At 47.0% G+C, this 17,543-nt stretch overlaps 8 protein-coding genes across 8 annotated transcripts in view; 4 read left to right on the top strand and 4 right to left on the bottom strand.

The window, feature by feature from the left end:
* MCYG_06782 (yqcI) overlaps positions 1–161 on the bottom strand; it is a gene marked incomplete at both ends in the record, with an annotated part of 1,253 nt that extends 1,092 nt beyond the window's left edge. The window contains one exon of the mRNA XM_002844772.1: positions 7–161. Coding sequence (XP_002844818.1) covers positions 7–161 — 155 coding nt within the window. The remainder of the gene's footprint in view (positions 1–6) is intronic.
* Positions 162–2,034: 1,873 nt separating this feature from the next.
* Positions 2,035–3,880, top strand: MCYG_06783 (fluconazole resistance protein 1; the record flags this gene model as incomplete). Its single annotated transcript, XM_002844773.1, has 5 exons — positions 2,035–2,193; positions 2,357–2,378; positions 2,427–2,511; positions 2,584–2,913; positions 2,977–3,880. The coding sequence occupies 5 exons, from the start codon at positions 2,035–2,037 to the stop codon at positions 3,878–3,880; spliced, it is 1,500 nt and encodes a 499-aa protein (XP_002844819.1).
* Positions 3,881–4,703: 823 nt separating this feature from the next.
* Positions 4,704–5,166, top strand: MCYG_06784 (conserved hypothetical protein; the record flags this gene model as incomplete). The annotated part of the gene is made up of 3 exons (XM_002844774.1): positions 4,704–4,751; positions 4,811–4,919; positions 4,985–5,166. 3 exons carry the CDS (start codon positions 4,704–4,706, stop codon positions 5,164–5,166), a joined length of 339 nt encoding a protein of 112 aa, XP_002844820.1.
* A 366-nt stretch (positions 5,167–5,532) lies between these two features.
* Positions 5,533–6,119, bottom strand: MCYG_06785 (RING-box protein 1; the record flags this gene model as incomplete). The annotated part of the gene is made up of 4 exons (XM_002844775.1): positions 5,533–5,631; positions 5,682–5,752; positions 5,828–5,906; positions 6,003–6,119. 4 exons carry the CDS (start codon positions 6,117–6,119, stop codon positions 5,533–5,535), a joined length of 366 nt encoding a protein of 121 aa, XP_002844821.1.
* A 941-nt stretch (positions 6,120–7,060) lies between these two features.
* Positions 7,061–8,503, top strand: MCYG_06786 (conserved hypothetical protein; the record flags this gene model as incomplete). Its single annotated transcript, XM_002844776.1, has 1 exon — positions 7,061–8,503. One exon carries the CDS (start codon positions 7,061–7,063, stop codon positions 8,501–8,503), a length of 1,443 nt encoding a protein of 480 aa, XP_002844822.1.
* A 2,565-nt stretch (positions 8,504–11,068) lies between these two features.
* MCYG_06787 (glucan synthesis regulatory protein) lies at positions 11,069–12,628 on the top strand (the record flags this gene model as incomplete). Its single annotated transcript, XM_002844777.1, has 1 exon — positions 11,069–12,628. One exon carries the CDS (start codon positions 11,069–11,071, stop codon positions 12,626–12,628), a length of 1,560 nt encoding a protein of 519 aa, XP_002844823.1.
* A 964-nt stretch (positions 12,629–13,592) lies between these two features.
* On the bottom strand, positions 13,593–14,591 carry MCYG_06788 (thioredoxin domain-containing protein c; the record flags this gene model as incomplete). Its single annotated transcript, XM_002844778.1, has 2 exons — positions 13,593–14,373; positions 14,569–14,591. 2 exons carry the CDS (start codon positions 14,589–14,591, stop codon positions 13,593–13,595), a joined length of 804 nt encoding a protein of 267 aa, XP_002844824.1.
* Positions 14,592–14,972: 381 nt separating this feature from the next.
* MCYG_06789 (carboxypeptidase A1) lies at positions 14,973–16,579 on the bottom strand (the record flags this gene model as incomplete). Its single annotated transcript, XM_002844779.1, has 6 exons — positions 14,973–15,289; positions 15,364–15,486; positions 15,548–15,703; positions 15,766–15,877; positions 15,940–16,178; positions 16,258–16,579. 6 exons carry the CDS (start codon positions 16,577–16,579, stop codon positions 14,973–14,975), a joined length of 1,269 nt encoding a protein of 422 aa, XP_002844825.1.
* Between the last annotated feature and the right edge of the window lie 964 nt (positions 16,580–17,543).

Below are 17,543 nucleotides of genomic sequence, written 5' to 3' on the forward strand. Positions count from 1 at the left end.
TCTGACTGCCGTGTCAATTTCGCATCACAGGCATATCGGGAGACATCGGGTATAGCAGGGCCCGCCAAACAAACCGTTTTTTCATGAGTGTGGATATTCAAAAATATGACTGAACCATTCAAGGTGAAGGAAGAGCTCCAGGTGGCCAGGTTGGATGCCATGCTGTGGAATTTTCTGCAATAAATCTAATTCCGAAGCCCGCGTCCGTTTGTGTTAACCCAAGTTTCTCATGGATAGCTTACTTCAAGAAACCATACAGGGTTCGCTCGATTCCATTTATATATTACCTTGCATTGCATTGCATTGCATATCAGTAGGGTTTCTTGAAGGACATTGCAGCCCAAGTACGGTGGCCCCGATCCAATCTTATCAGTACGGCCTTACCATGCTGCCAGAGCCTCTATCATCAACTCAGCCTTTTCGTAAACGCAGATAGAACTACGAACGGAACCGACGATCCCTTTCACCAGATATTCAGATCAGGAAGGATTTAGAACTGACACCATTTCCCCACTGACGACGATTTAGGTCCCTCCAGACCCGATACATAGTACCACAGCGCAGTTTCGATCAAGTTCTGGCGTTCGTTCGGGTATCCCTGCTTTCTGAAAGATGAAGTTATCATGCATCCAATCCAATTCACGGGACAATATTTATCTATCCTGGTATTCGGCACGTTCTCATCAGGGTTTCCTTAATCACGCCCTGCCTTTGAGGACAGCCTATATACCAGGGGGCGTATATTGATATTGGGACGTTCTAGAAATCCTCCCAAGGTTCGTCAAGAACCCGAACTCAGCAGTTCAATGCAAGGATGAACCTTAAAACTAGTTTAGGCCATAGTCTAAATTTCTGTGAACGAAAAAAGGCTTGATCCAGTCAACAACAGCCAGCGCAGCTACGTAAGCTATAGGTGACAGGCCTAAGTCATGTAAAAAGAATACATAAGCCATCCCTGCAAGAGACAGGGGTGTAGCAAGTAGTCAAACTCTAATAAGGTGGCCTTTCTTAGGGGAGAAATCCTAACTAAGCTCCTACTATATAATTTACTACCTAGTTTTAAGAAATAAGAATTTTAATCCGAAAAGTATTACTCTTCCTTTTAAAATATTTAAAAAATTAAGGAAGAATAGAGAGATCTCTTTATTAGAAGATATACTATTTACTTATCTATTTATTACTTTAAATTACCTAGAGGTTACAAAGGAATAAATAAGGTAAGTTATTTAAGAGGAGAGAAAAGTTCTTTTCTCTAAGACCTTATCTAATAGCTTCTAGGGGTTAACCCCTTTAAATCATAGGGTATCTCTAAGCAAAAATAAAGCAGCGTCCCTTTTTCTTAAAAGATCTTAGTGTATTTATCCTTATTCCGTGGTGGATTCGAAGTACCAATTTCACAGGACTTACGGACGAGTGGGTGTATATATGCGGAGTATGTGAATATCAACCAATATAAAAAGATTTCAGGCTGCAGCGGCAAAACATATATATCCAGTGTTAGAAAGAGGACCAGCCAAGCAATATATCCAAGACGAGACAAAAAGATAAGATCAGGTAAATGCCATCATAAGTCATCAAGCGAGGCGGACAATATATGGCAGATCCACGGCGACAGGAAGCTGATGATGATCATAACTTAATAACGGTTTAGAAACTATTTGGATTCACGATGCATGTATAGTTTGCGGCCGTTCTAGTGTGAGTTTCGAGGATAACGGAAGGAAAAGCCTCGCGGCCCGTCCAATTAACTACTTCGCTTGACCCTGTTCGCGGATCCTTCAACAACACTCAACATCACGTCTTCTACCCTGCATGATAGGCCAAGGGCATTGTGGCCGCTTCAGCTCGATTGTTGTGCAAAATATTCCCTCCGATATTTTCGTCTCTGGCACCTTTGATATCCTCAGTTAGCCGTTTATTGTGAGAGAGTCTCCGTTCTTCTCTTGTCTACAAAGCCTACAGATCTAGGAGCTCATCCTACAACTCATCCATTCATTATCCATATTTTTATTCCGCCTTTCTTTAGCACGTAACATGTCTGAGAGTGGCCATTTTCAGATGAGTTCTCCGAGTGATACGCCCGGTTCCCAGCCCTCGGCGACCAAGCCTGAGGTTATTCCCACGCCAGGGCAAGACGACCTACAGGCTCTTCTAGAGGCACACGGACTTGAATATACCCCTGATGGCGAGCACGTACGTTGGCAAGCCTCTAACCTGAAGCACCCGCGGAATTGGGGCATGTTACGAAAGATCTATGACAGTGGTTTGATCATTCTTTTGGACCTTTTCACGTATGAAATGTGTGATTCATATTCGCATTTGTTCTGCTTACTGACGGGTATTTGTTTGCATAAAGAACGACCGTGAGCACGGCAGGAGTAAGTCAGCCGTCAATCATAGCCTATAATGACGTGATCCTAATCTAGATATCATGCAGAGCGCAGCCGCTGATCATGCACGACATGAGTTTGGCATCAGTCCTATCCTGGCTGTCTTTCTATTTGTCTCAGTGTATGTTGAGCCCATACTCTTTGGCGTGGATATATACCTTTTTTTTCCCTAATGATATACTTTGAAAATTAGATATCTCCTAGGTCAGGGGATCGGGGGGATCATATTCCCGCCTTATTCGGAGTCATTTGGCCGCAAGAAGCTGTACATTGTCAGCACCGGGTTGTACAGTGTTTTCTGCGTTATAGTTGGGGTTGTCCCCTCTATATCTGGAGCGATAGTGGGCCGATTCTTCTCAGGGTTCTTATCGGCCATCCCGACTATTGTAGTGGCGGGGAGCATTGAAGATATGTTCAACTCCAAGGATCGCATATGGTTGATCTTCATGTGGGTAATGGTAGCTAACATGGGACTAACCCTTGGGCCCATCATGAGCATCTATATTATTGCTCGTTTGGATTGGTGAGATCTGATAAACCTTTCGGTGGGGCCTTTCCTTTCTGGCTAACTTCTGTTTCATTCCAGGAGATGGGTCTTTTATGTGTCGGCTATCTTCACTGCCGTTATCACCCTTCTGCTTTTTGGAATTCGCGAATCTAGGCCATCACTTCTGCTTGCCCGAGAGGTGGCCAAATTGCGAAAAGCAACGGGTATTAGCACTCTCAAGGCTTTGAATCCTGATCACACACCAGACATGAATGCATTCATCCGGATTGCCCTCTTCCGCCCTATTAAGCTGTTCTGCACAGAGCCCATTGTTTTCATGGTGGCTATGATGACTGCTGTGGCATTTGCACTCATATATCTCTTCACAGAGGCTTTACCCCCAATATACGAGGACCTTGGGTTTTCCAGCACCACATCGTCACTTCCATTCCTTGCTATTGGAATTGGCCTGCTCTGCGGGTTGCTCACCCGCATCTATGATCATAGAACCGTCGTCAAGTACCAGAGAGAGGGAAAGACGCTACAGCCAGAACATAAGCTTATTGGATTCTCAATCGGCGCTCCAGTTCTGGCAGTGGGTATGTGGTGGTTTGCTTGGACTATTCCGCCGCGCGTTCTAGGAGTTCACTGGGCTGTATCTGCCCTGTCCCTGGTGCTGGTCGGCTATGCATTAAATGAATTTGATGCAGTCCTGTCCGGATATCTCGCCGACAGCTACTTGAGCTATTCAGCGAGCGGGTTTGCTGCTGTTTCACTCGTACGTTCTATCCTCTCTGCCGTTTTCCCACTATTCGCCGGACGCATGTACGATGGATTGGGGGCAAATCTAGCCACGTCTGTTCTCGCGGCATTGGCCACGGTATTTTGCATCATTCCGCCCTTGTTCTCCCGGTATGGACCGCGGATCCGGGCACGCAGTAAGTTTGCACGGTATAGTTTGCAGGTATATCGGGAGAATGGAGTGGACAAGGACGGATACTAGGGTATATTTGCCGAAATGTTCGAAAATGAACAAGTTATATGATAAAGGAAAAGAAGTAACTATTAGACAGGAAGCCATGTTTAGAAAGAGAATTAGAAGCACAACTGTCAGGGTTCTTTTGTGAGTGGAGAACAACGCCACACATACTCCATAATTCTCGAGTAACTACTCCTTGAGAGACATCTAATAGTGTCAACGGTGATGACCACGTTTAGGATCCCTTTGTTATCCTGGTTCTGTCCTAGGAGTCCTGCTGGCTAGCTGTATATAGATGGCAAATTTATGGCCCGCTCTGAAGGTGCCCTTCTCCTAGCTCGGAATATGCTAAACCAATCCAAGGCCCGGAAAGCTTAGCTTGCTGATTACCGGCCAAGATATCGTACATGCATAGTAGTAGGTACTCTGTACACTGGGTGAAGACATATAGAAAGATGACGACAGCTAAGGTGAAGCTGTCGTAACCAAAGCTACGCTGACCTGGCAAGCATTCATAGGTAATCCTGGACCTGTTCCTGGCTGGCTGCTGTGTAAATCATTTCTAAAGTGCCCAACCGACATTGGAGAATAGCTATCAGTCAGAATGTTTTGTACGTCCCCATGAGGGCGTCTGGGTCGAATTAGTAGATACTTAATGTTATATACTCTCGCAAAGAAGGATGATGGATTGCTGGAGAAAGAGATCAAGCAAAAGCTTGTAGTAACCAAAATCAGGCTCAGTGCGTCACGTGATCATATTACTAAGCAATGCAACTGCCAGATCGTTCAATTTTGGAGGCGCAAAGCTGGAAATAACATCGACTCGCAGGAGGACAGAATATAAACCATGGATGAGCTTCTTGGGCCTCTCCGGGAAGCCCTTGACGGCCCAATTGTCAGTGCCAGTCCCTGAACTTCCGTAAAGTACCCAGCAGCTAATAGCTACGATTGCAGGACTTCCATGGCCAGCGAATAACAGACATCTTGACCACGGGTCTTCTTACCGTACTCGCCGTGAGCATACCCTTTCATGAATATGTTATATCACATCCTGGCTATAGAAGTGGGAGGCTCTCGTTGGACGGAGGAATAATAACATTGCTTCGTTCTAGGCCGCCTCATTTATAGTGGGATATGTATTCGAAGATGTCTTCTTGACACTCTGGACGATGACAGCTGGCACTATATTGACGATGCTGGTTGTCGTTCCACCGTGGCCTATGTATAACCAACATCCCGAATCATGGCTGGTTACTGGGGCTGGAGGGATAGGCAGGGGTGGAATTGTGATCGATAAAGCGGGGAGTTGAGGCGATATACTCTGTTCTTGAAGAGGTTATCTGGTTGCGCAATATTTATATTTACAGCACTGGCTTGGTTTATACATTGGTTAACATGTTATGAGGAAGGACACTGAGAATTTCTCTTCATATGGGCTGTTTCTACCTATGAGCAGGCGGTTAAGCAGAGAGCTTTATAGCTCCTTCACTAATAATAACTGGGTCTTTATTGGTATCCCATAACTTCAAAGTCCATGAACTACATACGCCGGTACCTTTGCCTTTGTTTGAATGTCGTAATGGGGGTCGTATATTCTTGTTGTAGTGATGAAGGTCGGAGCATGAAAAGGTAGAATAGCAAAAAAAAAGAGGGGGAGGAAACGGTCACAAGTGCATCTATCGTCCGTATTTTTGGAATTCCCAGTCTCTGTTGTCAAGTGGGCATACTTGTCGGGTCCTGAGCCATCTCGAGATGCAATGAAAGTGGAACGCATGCTAGGAAGAGTAAGCAAACCAGGAAGCTCTCCAGCAGTGTGCACACTTACATTGCAGATACCCCAGGCAACTGTACATTCCTCCGTGGTAGACGAGCCCTGGTTGGCCTGACACTCAATACCTACAGCCAGGGTTAGAATGAGGTACTGGATGTCGAGGGGTCTGTTTACGTTTTTGCAGCTTTGGGGTAACTAACACAGGTCCATGATATGGTTTCGACAGATGGCACAGTTATCGACGATGATGTCCCACGCCCATAGAGCAACGGCATTCCACTGAACGGGCCCCGGTCTCAAAGTCAGCGGGGGAGGCGCGCCTTGATAAAATGTGGACAGAACAGCGGACAAGAGAAGTCAGCCGGCTGCACGCACCTTTTTCACCTCAAATCTCTTCTTGCCCTCAGCAGCTGCATCGCCCTTTGCCGTCTTGGATACGGCTTTTCCCTTGCTGGCCTCTCCGGCAGCATCTGTCATCTCAACGTCTGCCATGGTGTATGTGTGCGGGGCAAACGGTCATCAGTCCCGTACGAAGGGAAGAAACAAGATCTCTCGCCGGTCACGGCTATCACCGTCGACTTCTCTTCTATCGTGCTGGCGGTTGGAAGTTGTTGCTAGAGCCAGGAAGCGGCTGTTGCCTTCTATTAGTCTCTCTCACTGTTTCTCGCTGCCAAACCAACGATAACGGGGCTGTACCTTTTGTATCTCCCAGTCCTGTTTCCAATACCAGCCGTCACGCTCCAGCTAGTCCACAAGATATACACAGCTCTCAACGCCGTCATAACTCGTCTGCTCTTCTTAAGTAAATAACCAAGACGGCGACCTTAAGGGCAAGACAGCCGCCGGAGATAAGAAGGCCCGCAAAGTCACATGAAGCTGGAAGAAGAGAAAGAAAAAAAGCAACATCGAGAGCATCTTTTTAGCCCAACAAAGTCGCTTCTCAGGAAGAAAAGAAAACCCAGACCTTGTCGCCTCTCGCAGTCAAAAGTGGAATACAATAAAATACAAGAAAATAAAAAATATATATATAAAAAAAAGCGTCTCCTCTACCCGCTCTGGCCTCGTCGTCCCAATACGTTATGAATATGTTAGGGGGACCGCCCTTGTTTTCTTTTGCTCCTCACATCTTCTCCACAGCCACCATAAGCCAGCAACATCCCCCGTCCTCGCCCCAGGAACGCCGATAACAAGTGAATACACTACATCAGAGGGCTCTTTAACCCGCGCTTGCTATCGTTGCCATCTATCCAGTGAATTTTAGCGCAATAGATCTGCTTTGCTGCGTGTTGTTAAACCTGCCGTTTTTCTACTTGGAGCGTTCGTCCCTTTTTTGCTCTTGTTTATTATATCGTCGTCTTCCCCTTCTTATTATTTTCCTTATATTATCCACGGCTGCCTATTTATTAAGCCACATACCCGAAACCAGCGAGGAGATGTCGACGCCGGTTCCTACTACGCCCAGGGCGTCTCGAAATGCTCGACGCAACCAAAAGCGCACGCCTTCGTCGAAAGCCGCTACCACCGACCCCTCACATCATGGCAAGACACACACTCCGACAGCTCGAGATACGAACGCTGCCAGTGACCAGGCAAACCAAGCACCCGAAAGCGCCGCAAAGTCGAAGAAAGGCCGCTCCGCAAAGAAGAACAAAGATAATACAAAGAACTCGCCGGCTCCAGCTCAGCAGCAAGGGAGCCATCGCCATCGCCACACCTCCTCGCAGCCTTCTATCAAATCACCCAATTTCAGAGATAGTGCTCACTATGCCGGACCAACTTTCCACGCTTCCCCGGCGCCATCTGCGCTCCCGATACCGTCGTTCTTTTCAAAGTCAGTGCCGGAAACTGATTACCCTACCTCGGACGACCTCCAGGATGACTCACCTGACACCGACCCTGGAGACAGCACGCCAACGAAGGCCAATAACCCCATTCCAGTTCAACAAGATGTCGGCACCTCCTCTCCCCTCGACTTTCTCTTTAAAGCTGCAAGGCAGGCAAGGAGTGCCAATCCATTAAGCGAGCTCGAGGATTCAGGACCGTTTAATGTATCCACGCCGCCGAGAAACGCATCGCGACTGCGGCTAAGCGAGGGTCCAGCCAGCAGCGGAGTGTTTCCTCTAGAGTTAGAAGGCTCGGATGCACGAACCGCAGTGATCGGACCCTCGTTCGCAACCTCTTATAAAGATCGGATGAATGCCCTGCGTGCTTCCAGCCCAGGCAGCAAACAGGGAAACGCCGCCATTACACAAGAGAGCAATGACACCAAGATCAAAAGCGAAGCTCTCAAGAATCTACTTCTCAACCCAACCGCGCAACGCGCAGCATCAGCGTCACCCAGACTCGCTGAACCATCGAACCACCAAGGCAATAATTTTAGAATGTCGGGAGACTATTCCATGTACCAGCAACCCACTCACTATGCCTCTGGTCCTACCTCCCCAGTGCCATTCGCCCACACCGGCAAGGCTCTAGGCGCTCGCAATGACTTTAGCCCCGACAACAGTGTTCCACAACAATATCTGGCATCTCTGTGCACCCAACCCCATCGCGCACCGTCTTCCAGCCTTCGAACGATGGTCTCTCCGACCAGCCCAGTCACTCCGCCTCGCCAGCAATCCGCGAGATATTCCCAGCTTGCTAGCGCCCCTCCTGCACATCATACAAACTATCATGGCTCAATTTGCGGGCTAGTCTCACCAACTCCAAGCCGAACAATGCTTCCAATCTCCGCCACTCCCCCTCCCAGAAATGGGCCTCCGCCTAGACAGGATTTGACTGAAACCAAACGAATGGAAGACGACTTGCGTCGCATTTTGAAGCTTAATGTCGGCGACGGCCGTAGCCCCAGCAGCATGGAGCAGACTTATGCCTGAATGACCTATGGGCGGGGGTCATTACCTTGCTTCTTTGTGCAATTTACCCCATCTACTTACCCAGCTCTGAGCATCGATAAGAAAGTGGTTTATCATCCCCTAATTGCCCTTGTTGGTACGATCTATACCCCTCTTTTTTATCGACATTTTCCTTTTCTTTTATTTTGTTTATTTTCACACACTCTCTACCGTCATGGGTGTCCAAGTCAGACTAGGCGTAATTTCTCGTCTTTCATTTTTCTCCTTCTCTCCTTCCAGTGTCTTCAGCGATGTCAACTATGGAAGCATGTTTGTTACGGTTACGGGTTTCAATCGGGTTCTCAAGGCCGGAGTCTACGTCTTGTTGTCTTCGTTCTACTCTATTAGCCAGACAACCTCTTACCCCTTTCGTTTTTCTTTTCCAGCACAGCACAGCACAGCATGGCGTCAGATGAGGATATTCTGGAGTTTTGTCTGTTCCTGTTCACGCTCGCTTTCTTCTTTTCAACATGTTTCTACGACTTATACATTACCTTGGCTTGGCTGTTTGTTCTATTCGGTTCGGCAGATGGAGAAACATGACGGAAGTTCTTTTCATGACTTTTTTTACTAAGGGATATACCTAATGCCTGGGGCCTTTTTTTTCCTGATGTTAGGGGGAACCTGGATGAATGATTCGGCTGGCCGCTAACTATTGTTTATAGTATGCATGTGCTGGGGTGATGGAGTTGTTCCTTTGCACTAATCTTACCCTTATCCCTCTCTCTTCCCCTTCCCCTTTTGCATCATCGTCTTCATTTTGATTATTATCTATATTTCTCCTATTTCTCCCACCATCGTCTCTCGTTCAGTTTCCCTATGGTTCCTTATTTCGGTTTTATTTTGCTGTTTTGATATTGATGCCTCCAAAGGCATCGTCACACTCGTTTTTCTGTCTCTTTTTTCTTTTTTTCACTCCGTCAACGTCACAGAATCGCCTCTTGACTTTGGCGGCTCATACGTCACTATCGATGGCTAAGTTTAGCTCTCTTCACTTAATACACTCGTTTATCCATATATATCTCTTCGCTGTAAAGCAACCAGATCTACGATCTAGAAAAAGGGGCCAATGACATTTGATAGAAGGCCTGTTGCCGCCGTCCCAAGCCAGCACAGGATTGGCATCAACTTAAAAAGGTGTTGATGGCACCTCGGGTCACATTGCTTGAGCCTGGCATTGTCCTATGAGAGGCTCCCTGGCAAGGCGTTTAAACCCTGATTCGAGCACCACAAGGTTTTCAGGGGGTGGCCACAGGAAACTAAAGCTCCCGCCACAAGCATTGAATAATGTATCAATTATCAAGTGGTTCAAGGTGTTTGATAGCTGCATATGTACTCCGTATGCAGAATGCACTCCGTATCCCTTCTTAAGGAGGTTAAAGGAGAGAGCATGTGTTCGACATCGCATGAAACCACGTCATTTATTGGATCTTGCTGCCACTGTTCGAGCATCTTGATATCTACGCAATTTGCCACCACATCGTTGCCAGCCCTGGTCGAGAAAACGGGTGTGTTAATATTATTCCAATCTCGGGGGGGGGGGGGGGTTTATCAGGCCTAACTTAACCATCATGTTGGATCCATCGTCTCTCTTTTGTGTTCTATTAATACTCCGTGTGTGTGTGCCTGATATATGCAACATCCGTATATCCGCGCGCAGAGAAGAGAAGAGAAAGGGAAAAAACCCTGGAAAGGGAAGTTTTCAATATATAAATACAGGGTGCTGGTAATACCAATACCGCGGGCCATGGGTACAAGGTCTTGTCTGCGGATCTCCACTGTGTTTCACATCAGTTTCTGTGGCTTGAGCGTGGCTTGAGCACTCCTGATTGGCGTTTTTCTTTCATGCACGAGCCACATTACCGGCCGTTACGGACATGCCGTAATCTTCGCTCTCCCTTCTTCCTCGTCAACAACTTCAACTTCAACTTCAACTTCATCTTCTTTCACCTTCACCTTCGTCTTTCTCTCTGTCAGCCTCCGTCTCTCGCCCCTCTCTCTATCCCTCTCTCTCGACGGACAGCCACGACAGCTTCGTCTCCCTGTCGTTGTTGTTGTTATTGTTTTTTTCCGACCAGTAACCGCGCTGGCTTCCCTCCCTCCCACCTGGTGTTACCAAGAACAAAGGCCGCCCGCTAGCCACTGGCGGCTTGTACCATCTATCCTGCTCGAGGTAGCCGCCGTGTCGAAGACAGATAATATACGGAGAGCCCGAGTATACGGACTACATTGCACCGTTACGAACCACGTACAATACGTTCTAAGATATTTTATCTCCTGAGCCTGAGATTAGCTCATCCAAAAAAAAAAAAAAAAAAAAGACCCCCTAGCTCCAGGGACTTATTTCGGCCAGACCAGGAACCGGAGCCAATATCTTGGTCAACAACCACACACTCTCTCTCCAACTTGAGCCCTCTCTCTGAATAGATACCATGGCAGCCTCGTAAGTTGGGCTCAACCAAGCCTGTTTGATGGATGTTAGGACAGATAGCTAACACTCTTCTGGTTGGTAGTTTTTCCTCGACATGGCGCTCCTTCTGGCATACTATGACGTCCAACGATCGTCATGCCTCACACGATTCTCCTTATAGGACCGGCCAACATGTTCCCCTCAGCCAGAGCCGTGATGCTCCTCTTACTTCAGTGGCAACCAGCGCCATTGAGTCCCGGCCAGACCTCTCAAACTCCTTTGACGAACCACCATCTCTCAGTCGATCTTCAACCTCACAAAACACAATCACCTCGCCCACGAGACCATACTCCCCCGGAATGCGGTCTCTATCTTCGCAAAAACTCGATCAGAGCTCGGATGGTGGAGAGATACAGATGCAGAGCTTTCACGACGGCGCTCCTCCACCCCCTCCTGTCTCACATTCCTGGAAGAAAATTGATCGATGGGTCGAGAAAAACTACGAGGAACTCTTTGACCAGCTCTGTGAAGGATGTACGCAGAACGATGTCAATGAGCTAGAACACGAGCTAGACTGCAGCTTACCGCTAGAAGTACGCGAGTCGTTGCAGGTCCACGACGGACAAGAGCGTGGTGGTCTACCCACTGGTATCATATTTGGATGTATGCTTCTTGACTGCGAAGAAATTGTCCAAGAGTGGAAGAACTGGAGAATTGTCAATGAAGAATTCCTCAGCGGTTCAACTGTCGCTCATCCTCAGCTTCCCTTGAAGGCTTACGGCGGCGCAACTGCCTCGTCTTCATCCGCACCACCTCCTCCGGCCCAGCAAAATGCATCAAATCCCTTGTGGAGACAGGAGCTACTCGACAGACAAGACTCTCAACCTCCTCGAGCCATTCAGAAAGCCTATGCTCACCCCGCATGGATTCCTCTTGCCAGAGACTGGGGCGGCAACAACATTGCTATAGACCTTGCCCCAGGACCGGCTGGAAAATGGGGACAGGTTATTATCTTCGGCCGCGACTATGACTGCAAATACGTCATTTCCAGGTCTTGGGCCTCGTTCCTTGCAACTCTAGCAGACGACCTCCACTCACCGCACGTTTTTGTTGACGAGGAAGGTGGTGAATTGAAATTGAAGCCATTCAGACAGCATGAGCCTCCATACCTAGAGATTCTCCGTTGGCGAACCGATCAGAAATATGGCAGGAGACAGCCGAAGAGACGGTCTAACGGACTCGGAGTCAACACAAATGTCAACGGAAAAACGACCAGGGATTCCCCATACGGTAGCCCGACTCCCAGCGAAGATAGAGGTAGATCCCCTCACCGATTCCCATCTCGCGGGCCAACTGGAAGCCCTGCAGCGGCAATGGGAGTTTCGAGCCCGCTTGCACGCGTGACAGAGGAAACTTCCTCTCCGGTCAACTCAAATAATAAAAAAGAATTAGATCTGAAGATCCAAAGCAGATTAAGAAAATCAGATGACCTGGTTGACCTCTCTTCTCCCGTTCTACAGCAGCCAGCAGAACCCCTCCCCGCCCCCGAAACAAAGATAGAGACAGCTCCGGAACAGACAGCAAACGGTGAAGCTTCTCCTAAAGACGATACCTCCACCCCCGATAAGAATAAATCTGCTACCTCCAAAGGCATGGACACAGACGCATTAGACGACATGAAAACAGTTGAAATTTAAAGACTCCCCATCCCCTTATCATGATAAACAGGACACGGCCGGCTTAATTGTTCTTCTTTTCCCCCTCCTTTCGTGTTCTCTTCCCCTTCTAGTCAAACATGCCATTGTTTAATATGTACTTTGCTTGTTCTTGCAGCGGCTAAACCAATCGTCTAGGCTTTCCAGATTCTCTATTATACATGTTAAACGGCATTCATAGGCTGGGTTTTTCTATTCCCCATGTAGCCCTTACTCTTGTCACTTTTCTCTTTTATTTTACTTTCTCGAAACCAGCTTAGAATTATTACGTTCTTTTCAATGTATTGCCAGCCAATTTTTTCACCTAACCTCCCCCTCCATGCAATATTTATGGCTAATGATTCCCCAATGGGTTAATCTTATTTGACTCCTCTCTTACTCATTATGCACCGCTATCTCTACAGTTTTCTGTCTTGCTCATTGGTATTACTGAAAACCACTTTGATAACAATTACCGTTCTCTTTTCCTACCCCCGTATAATGTATTGCAGCTTATGGACTCTTAAAATCCGTGTGCTCGGGATACATTCACTTTTATAAGGGAGAGAGACCTCTATTAATACTACCTATTGGCTTGATTTTATTATATCACCCTTTATGCTGACGACTATTCTATCAAAAGATATCAAGCTTTATGTATGACTACATGTTCACTCATGGCCATTTCTTCCAATAAACTGCTCTAAGGGGTATATGTGCGACGTGTTTACATGTTTGCATAACTGGCTGGTTTCCCCTTGAGATATATAGCGGGTGCCATGTTTATTCTCCCTCTCTAGCGTCTGTCATATTCATCCCGTTGTGCATATAGCAGAGACCAGCAACGGGTCAGTTGGTGTAGAAACGAGCCCTGTCTCTGCAAATACCGGGCTCGGCCACCCGTTCGAGCTCACTATCAGGCCTCGAGGTAGTCAGTCCATTCCAAGGAGTGTTATATTGTTCCAGCTCAATCCCAATCTAGATCATCCTCTTCAGCATCACCGCGCCTTTTCATCGTCTTTCCTGTCCGTATGATTTTCCGTTTTCCCGTTCTCTCATTATCTTCATCATCATTTATATCATCGTCCTCATCGACATCATCTCCATATAGCACCGCGTTCTTCAACAGTCCAGTCTGAACAAGTCTAAACTCCAACATACTCGTCTTGAAATCCTCACCCTTGCTTTTGCCCGAGCCTTTTTTCCCCATCAAAGCATTCATGTCAACTAATCCCTCAAATCCCGTAATTCTCTCCACAACAGCTCCGTCTATAAATCCAAGGACACAAGGCAAGACTCGTATCTTCAATTTCTCGACAATAAAGGGTACATTCCGCACATCGACTCGAGCAAAACGTGCGTCATCTTTCCCCCGTTTATTATGAGCCTCCGCAAGAGTTGTAATGTGTTTATCCATTATGCTGCAGCGCGCAAAATCAGGGTGGAAGAAATGGATTACGCAGCGGTGTATTTGTGTGGAGAAGTCTAGGAGTGACTGATCGTTCGGAAGCGTTGGGTAAAGAGAATTATTGAGCATTGTCGTTACAACTGCATCTGTTCCAGTAGATAATGAAGTCTCTTCTGAGTTTTCCACATCAAATGCAGTATTATTCGAGTGTTGGGCGCTGGACTTGGTGTCGGATAGCTCAGATTGAAGCTGTTTTATACGATTGGCGCGGTAGTTAGGGTCATCTTCTTCCGCTTCGAGGGCAGCAAGGAGATCTTCTTCATCCTCTTCTTCTCCATCTCTTTTTCGATATTTTTCGTCAGTAGCCATAGTCGTTGTAATTTGATCAATTGCGGTTGAAGTTAAAATACTCGAGGGAGATTTTTTGTCAACTTGAAGTTTAGTTCTTGGATCAACCAATGGCGGGGTCGATCTGGATATAAAAATCTCCCAAACAATCTACATCTATATCCAGGACTCGACAGTGTCTTCTCACAAGGCTTGTATGTCTTCCGTCATGATCCCCTATGGAAGAAATTGTCGTTGATTTAATGTCTTCTTCCTGGAACAGGATCTGCAGGATACACCCAATTGATCGTCACATCGACGTAATCAATGGATCGGAATTACAGAGATACCCCTTGTGATAATCCTGGATAATCTCCCGCCCTGATTCGATCGACAGCCAGCAATGAGTTAAATGATACCTTATATCAACGATCCGCTAGCATGGTGCTTATGGCTCCCCCGAAACTGGCCTGAGAGCACGGAGGCTGAGGTTTCTCAAGCAATAACACCGAAAATGATATCAGATATAAGGCAGAAGTCATGAATATGTACTGACGGTCGTTCAACTATATACATCCATTTACTCGTATACTCGTCAATTTCAAGCTCCATTTAACCCTTAATCACAGCCTTCAGCATGGCAACAGTGCCGGCGAGGGTCTCCTCACCGCTTGGGAGGATCTGGTCAGCCGGGAGGACAAACCCACGGGCACCTGTGTCACGGAGTTCGGCGGTCAAAGACAATTTCACCTTCAGAACTTCAAGAGCCCAGTCGACGCTGTCACCGTTGACTTGATAGATGGTGCTGCAGATAGGTCCGGTCTTGTATGGAGTTCCATGCACGGCCTTCAGCGCTTGAGCAAAGATCCTGGAAAGTTCCTGGTGTCTGGCGTCAGTAGGTGGGCGAGCAGTGCAGGAATATCCGTATGCTATGAAAGATTATTATATTAGCTCATTTTGGCCTACAAAAACCGCAATGAAACGGCAGAAATAGTCAACTTACGTGACATGAAGAGTTGGCCATAAGAATGCCAATCAACGAACATGGCAATGCCCTTATAGGCTGCAATCTTCTTCATGTTGGCGATATGGACCTTGATTTCGGTTCCATCACCAGCTTCGGCACCTGGAGCAAGTTAGATAACTCTACTGGAATTTTCAACTAAACGGATTATAAGGAGTCAAACCTCTGTATATATCAGAGCAAGGGTTGGAAGACGATCCAGGCCCAACCCACTGGTATGGGTAGTTGCGATTGAGGTCACGTCCAGGGCACCTAGCACCAGGGTTGGGCTGACGATTCTTGCGCCACAAACGGTTGCTGGTTTGGGTATAGGCAAATCCTGAAAAACGGTTTAATCAGCAGGATCTTCTGAAATAGACCTGACGATTGATGGGGACATACCATCTGGGTTAACAATTGGGAAGATCCAGATATCAAAATTGTCGACAATGGATGTGATATCAGCATTCTTGTTATATTCAGAAAGGAAAGACCAAGCCATGTATTCAGTAACCTGTTGCGGCTGGTTAGCAGGAAGCTATTACCGGAATATCGGATCAGAGCAAACTAGCATACCATGGTGGTGATCCATTCACGGGCGTGGATGGTTCCATGGAAGATGATGGCTGGCTTCGAGTTCTTTCCACCCTTACCCCAGAGATGCAGGGCGGGGATTGTGCGACCCTCGTGACTCTTACCCGCGTCAACATACTCTGACCGAGTGCGGAAGAGGCCCTGCAGGTCTTGCAAATAGGAAAGATGGTCCTGGTAGCTATGGTACGACTTGAACCAATTGATATCAGGGGCATAACCAGCTAGTGATCAACATGTCAGCTTTGTGAATTGGCAGCTATCTGGTTGATAATGGCTGGGAACAAATGGAATCCGGCTCACCAGAGTAGGCCTCAAAGGTAGTCTCGTTGCTAATGGACATCCCGAGATCTTCGTGCATGATTTCCCGATCCATTCCTGAAATACGCTCCATAAAGGAAGGGATCTGGCTTGGTGGGATTACAATATCGGCATTCTGACCTTCAGCCTTGGGGTATTTCCAGGTATCAAGGTTCAGGTCGGTAATGATCCTCTGCACCTCCTTGACGTTCCCCTTCTGAGTAGGGACACGGACAACCTTGTATCCAGAATAATCAAAGGGGGCGAGCACAGCGGCAGAGACCACATTGGCCGCAAGCAGCGCAAACGACAAAACTGAACGCATCTTGGTAGGTGGTGTCTACCAAAAGGAAGGGTACACCTGAAGCCAAAACAAAATGGGTTGGAACTTCACATCCAGCTCTCGGGAGATTGACATTCTCCACGTCCATATTTATATTTCCCGGTGTTTTAAGTACCTTGTATCCGATAAGAAGAACATTCCATCAGGAGATTCCCGAAGATAACCCACACCCACGATTTGTATACACCGGCATGTTTGTTTCTCTATACTAAGAAAGTATAAAATATAAGAACGCGACAGGGCTGCTGTTGGGTTGCATTGTCAGGGGTCTTGTCTTGCAGGAGCTGGGGTAAAATATGGAAAGGATGCAAATGCATAGGTTTGGAAGACTCAGAGGCATCTTTGGCATATATGCGGGGTATAGATGGCCATATTTATAGTAAAACTATCATCGTCGGCCATATAAATGAATCATTGAATGGTTTGCTGCAAAATTCATCTGGCTAGCAAGGGCAAGTGGCGGCAAAGTAAGATACCTTGTCTATCACGAGTGCATTGAAGAACTTGGGGTATCATGAACCAGGGTTTATAGGTCTTGGTAGCAATTGGTTGTTTGACACGGCTCAAGCGAGTTCCCCATAGTGATGATGCGGCTACCAGGGGGCCAGCATCGTATTTGTGATATTATTTAGCTAGAGAATTCACACTGCCCTAACTGAGTTAGCCTGGTAATCTTACTTGCCAGTCCTGTAACGTTCTTCTAGTAAAGTCTTGAACTGCAGATGGCAATATAATATTAACCAAGCGCGTTTCAATCTCAAGAAAGCGAAGAAACAAAACTTTCGCCGTTTGATATCAGGTGACTCGGTTATTCACGTGACATACTTAGATAATCAGGAATTTATCTGTTATCAAAAAGGCTTTCCCTCTATGTTAATACGTATCCCCACCACTTACTATGTTCGCCGTCTTGTTGTCAGCGTTTCAGCTAATAATGCATCAGTGG

Source organism: Microsporum canis, genomic scaffold (genome assembly GCF_000151145.1).
Source record: "Microsporum canis CBS 113480 supercont1.6 genomic scaffold, whole genome shotgun sequence".
Lineage (NCBI taxonomy): Eukaryota > Fungi > Ascomycota > Eurotiomycetes > Onygenales > Arthrodermataceae > Microsporum > Microsporum canis.